Genomic DNA, 4250 nt, shown 5'->3' on the forward strand with positions numbered 1-4250 from the left:
TTTTAGCAGTTTTGTGGTCTCGCTTAAAATCAATATTCAGCGTTCCAGGACTATGCGCCCATTCTATTCCAGTTCGATCCATTCCGGAGTCTCGGGCTCCGATTCCATTCCTATGTATTGCACCCGTCCGACTTGTGCCATCATTCCACTCCCATTCCATCCAGGGAGTTTGGAAATGCGCAATAATTGTGGAATCATTCCAACTCCGGAGCTGCTATTCCGCAGCTCCGATGCATACGATTCAGCCCTCTCCCATCGGCCATTACGACGCACCAAGGCAGGAATTGAGAGTTCATGCCTTTTCGCATGAAAAATTTATTAAGGAGGTTAGAGAGTTGGGCCACACCCTGAAATGTTCTCCTTCCTAATAATTCCTGCTGTGGTGGAGCGTGCCCGACAGATACTTGATGGCGCAGCTCAACTTGTGGAGTTATAACTAGCATAACTATTTGTCAGCGCAGTCGTTAATTCGTGAGTGAAAAAAAAGAGTCGCAGCATGACCTTCCGAGTTGGCCGCCGTGGGCTAGTGACGAGTTCGAGTTCCTAATCACTGCGACACTGAACACCGCCTTGAAGTCGTCTGTGCGACTGTTCAAGCACTTGGGAAGTCCCGTCGCGCCTCGACATGCTCGAGGTGGTCTTGATGTTGGCTACGTGACTAGCTGCAGGTCAACGCTCCACGAAAGAAACGGCCGGTATTATTACATTCGGCGAAAAGAACATACTATTTCAGCGTGTCAAGGATTGCACTGACATGACGACTCTGAAACGTGGCACTACATCTGTGCTGCCCCTTGTGTTTCAAGTGGCACTGTCACTGTGCTGCCTTGACACAGTTTTGATTGCTTTCTCGGTCCCTTCACAACTTGCCCGCTCGCTCAGAATGATGCTCTCAGTTGGGAGAACTTGAGCTCCTCTGATCTTCTATCTTGACGGTCTTCTTCTTGGCGTACGTCTGGTAGGTCTGCGTGTGTACGGTGTGCTTTCGCGGTGGTTCCACCGTTGGAGGCGGCGTATAATCGATCGGCGGCTCGATGTAGTACGGGTGGAACGGGTAGCCGTTACGCTGCTGCTGCTGCTGATCGTGCAGAGGTGGCAGCGGCTGCGGCTGTTGCTTCGGCTGTGGCTGGGGCATCGGCTGTGGATACGGCTGCGGCGGTTCTTCCGGACGCCAGTGGTGATGGTGCTGCTGGCGGGGATCCATGCACGGTGACTGCGGCTGCTGCTGTTCGTCGGCGAACAGTGGGTGCGTCATTTGGTTGCTGCTGCCTCCGTTGTTGCCGAGGTACGAGCGAACGTTGCAGAGCAGCCAGAGGCCAAATATTCCGCACGCGGCTATGACGATTAGCAGAATGAACCAGAGCAGCAGGTTCTCCATGAGCACCGCCAGGGCTGACGTGGATGCGGGCCGTCTGCATGTGAGGCGCAAACAAACCACTCAGAACTCAGGGAACCGCAATAGGAAGTTGTTCCAATTTTGATGAGCTTTCTTGCATTTGAAAGCAAAAGTTGAAGTCCACCGGCCTAGTACATTTAGTTTTTATTTATGTCATCAATGTGTTGTGAGAATTATTCAAAGTCGCGGAATTAGATAAGTAGAAATAAAATAAAGATAAACAAGCAATCAAGTTTACAACTGTGTAATTCAATGATATAGAAAAATTTACCGCAGTTCTCTAAACTGTACCTGTTTAGACATTATATAAAGCGGACGAAATTGACGTAACATAGTTTGCTTCAAGATATGCCACTAATCTGTGAGTAAGGCTTTCGCACCCTCGTAGGAATTGTAGCAATTTCACATAAACTGCATCACCTCATATGCCACATTTGTCCGCTGTAGATGCTTTAACAGATACAATTTAAAGGACTGCGAAGTCTGTCCTTGGTGCAGAGTTGCGGGCTTGTAAACTTCGTGCTTTTCTTTTTTAACTTACCGATTTTCAGAAATTTTCGTTAAGGATTCAAGGACCTAAATCAACACTTTGCTTCCTGAAGTCGTTAGAATTCAGCGTTGTCTCTCAAATGTAACAAGCTTTATTCAAATCGTTTCCGCGGTTGTCTGTAAGGAGTGCATTTGTGTGTTTTACATGTATTTGAATAGGGAATTCGAAGTTGACCCTAAGGTAATGCTTCCTCTCTGGAGAGGAATATTCGCACATTACACTTCTGCAAAAGCCGAATGGTCACGAGAGGAAGCTTAAAAGCCAGCGAAGGCAAAAAATAAATAAATGAATAAAATAGAAGAGAGAGACAGAATGGCGGGTAGGGGACAAGCGCGTTCTGAAGTTCCATGCCCACCACGTGCAGCATGACGTCACGTATTTTGGCAGAGTCTACTCAAGTTTAGTTCAATGATTATAGGAAAGCAAGGAATACATTGCATTCCTGAGAAACCATGAGACCTAAACTAGCGATTTTTGAGGAGTTTGCCTTCGCCATAACTGCTGGCATGCGAGTACATACGCGGAAATCCGTGACGTCACATTGGCGCATCGGGCCCGAGGTTGCGGCGCGAAATTCAAGAAAGGGAAGTTTGGCTTTCGTTTTTTGTCAGCAATAATTTAGCTACATATTCTAATTCAAAAAAATTTACAGGATGGGTCTCTCGCATGTGTTTTATGTTCTTGTAAAGTTCGCGCCGTAAATTTCTTGAATATCTCCGGCCGACAAGCTCTAACCAAGATTCTCATGAATAGTCGAAGGTCGTCTGCCGTCTATAGAAGGAAGTAAATTACATTTAAACATTTTTCTGCAGTAAGAATACGGAGATTTGCAAGTTGTAAGAAGCTGTGACTTCCAAGTAATGGCGTCATCAGCGCGCAATGGTACAAACGCTTCTTGGCGCCTTCACGCTAGCCTTTAATAGAAAGAATGCCTTTAATCTGGCTATCTTGACGATTTCTCACTGACGTAACGTGCATGCACCAAGAGGAGACGCTCAAGAGAAAGATCACGAGAAAGATTCAATATGCATTTTTCTCGCTCGTGGAAACGCTACAGTGACAGCATTATAGCCGTAACATGTGAAGCAACAATAAGTCATAGCAAGGAAAAAACTTCCACTGAGCTTAGAACTATTCATACCCAGTGTGCTTACATTTTGTCCGCGGTCTGTGTAGACAAGCCTTTACATTATCGACACCCTAGAAAACAAAAGAACAATGAGCTCATTCTGCCAGCACTTACCTGGCCGAGATTTGGAAGGTAACAATGTAGGGTGAGAGAGAGCTAACGATCCTGCGACGATCGATCGAACGGAATATGATAGGCCTAACCCTAATGAAGATGGCAGTATACGAATTTCAGAACAAAAGCGGACACGCATCTACTAAAACTAAGATGAAGTTCGGCGCGTCGCGTAACACGTAGGGTAGATGGCCAGTGGTCTAGCTATTAGAGTAAGAGAATGTATGCGAAACGAAGAGAATCGCAGTAGAGGGTTCCAGACGATTAGCTACAGAGCTATGAAATAAGTAAGGAAATAAGCAGCAAGGTGCACCGCTGATCATGCAAGGCGTTCACTCGCGTTCTTTGCGTTCGTTTGCACGAGGCTAGCCATTAACGCCCCTAGCTAGCTTTCAGTATCCTCTTTAAAAAAAAAGAAAGAAAGAAAACTTCCTACATGATAAGGTTCATGCACGTATACCTGAGAAGCAAAAGCGTAGTGCGCGGTGCACCGATGTTCGTCGCAGTGGCGTAGTCGACGCTGCGCTGCTGCGTTAGGGGCGCGGCAAGGAGCAGGGTGCGACTCGTCGGCGCGTTTTCGACAGGAGCACGGGGGTCGTGCTCGGTACGTCGGCACTGCGGCGCGGTGGAATAACGTTGTCGCCTCAAACAGCGGCCGTCTCCTTCCGTGCCCGAATAGGCCATGTGGAACGGATGCTAACAGTGTGTGGCTCTAGCCGCGTATCCAGCTTGGCGCGGCGAGGGTGAACGCCGCGGCAACCCCCCCAACACCGCCGGCCGCAGCCAGCCACTGTCGGAAACCTGGCTCCGTTGCCGCTCTCGTTTGGGTTTCCCGACCTCCCGCTTGCCGCCGCGGGAGGACCGGGTGACGTCGTCAGCCGCAAGCGCGTTTCCTAAAGCCCAACCCACTGCCGTGTCTGTCAGAAGCGCAACAATGAGATCCGTACAAGACCTGCGAGTGAAATTGTTTCCGAGTTACCTGTGTGCCCTTAAGGCTGCCTGCAGCGTTTCCGCTGTGCTGTGGCGGCAGAGATATCCGTGCGGGAATGTATATATTACGG

At 48.6% G+C, this 4250-nt stretch overlaps 1 protein-coding gene across 1 annotated transcript; it reads right to left on the bottom strand.

The window, feature by feature from the left end:
- Nucleotides 1–265: 265 nt before the first annotated feature.
- LOC142584380 (uncharacterized) lies at nt 266–3993 on the bottom strand. Its single transcript, XM_075694529.1, has 2 exons — nt 3650–3993; nt 266–1412 (listed from the first exon to the last, which is right to left on the bottom strand). The coding sequence occupies exons 1-2, from the start codon at nt 3871–3873 to the stop codon at nt 893–895; spliced, it is 744 nt and encodes a 247-aa protein (XP_075550644.1). The 5' UTR covers nt 3874–3993; the 3' UTR covers nt 266–892.
- Between the last annotated feature and the right edge of the window lie 257 nt (nt 3994–4250).

The sequence above is a fragment of the Dermacentor variabilis genome, chromosome 6 (assembly GCF_050947875.1).
Source record: "Dermacentor variabilis isolate Ectoservices chromosome 6, ASM5094787v1, whole genome shotgun sequence".
NCBI lineage: Eukaryota > Metazoa > Arthropoda > Arachnida > Ixodida > Ixodidae > Dermacentor > Dermacentor variabilis.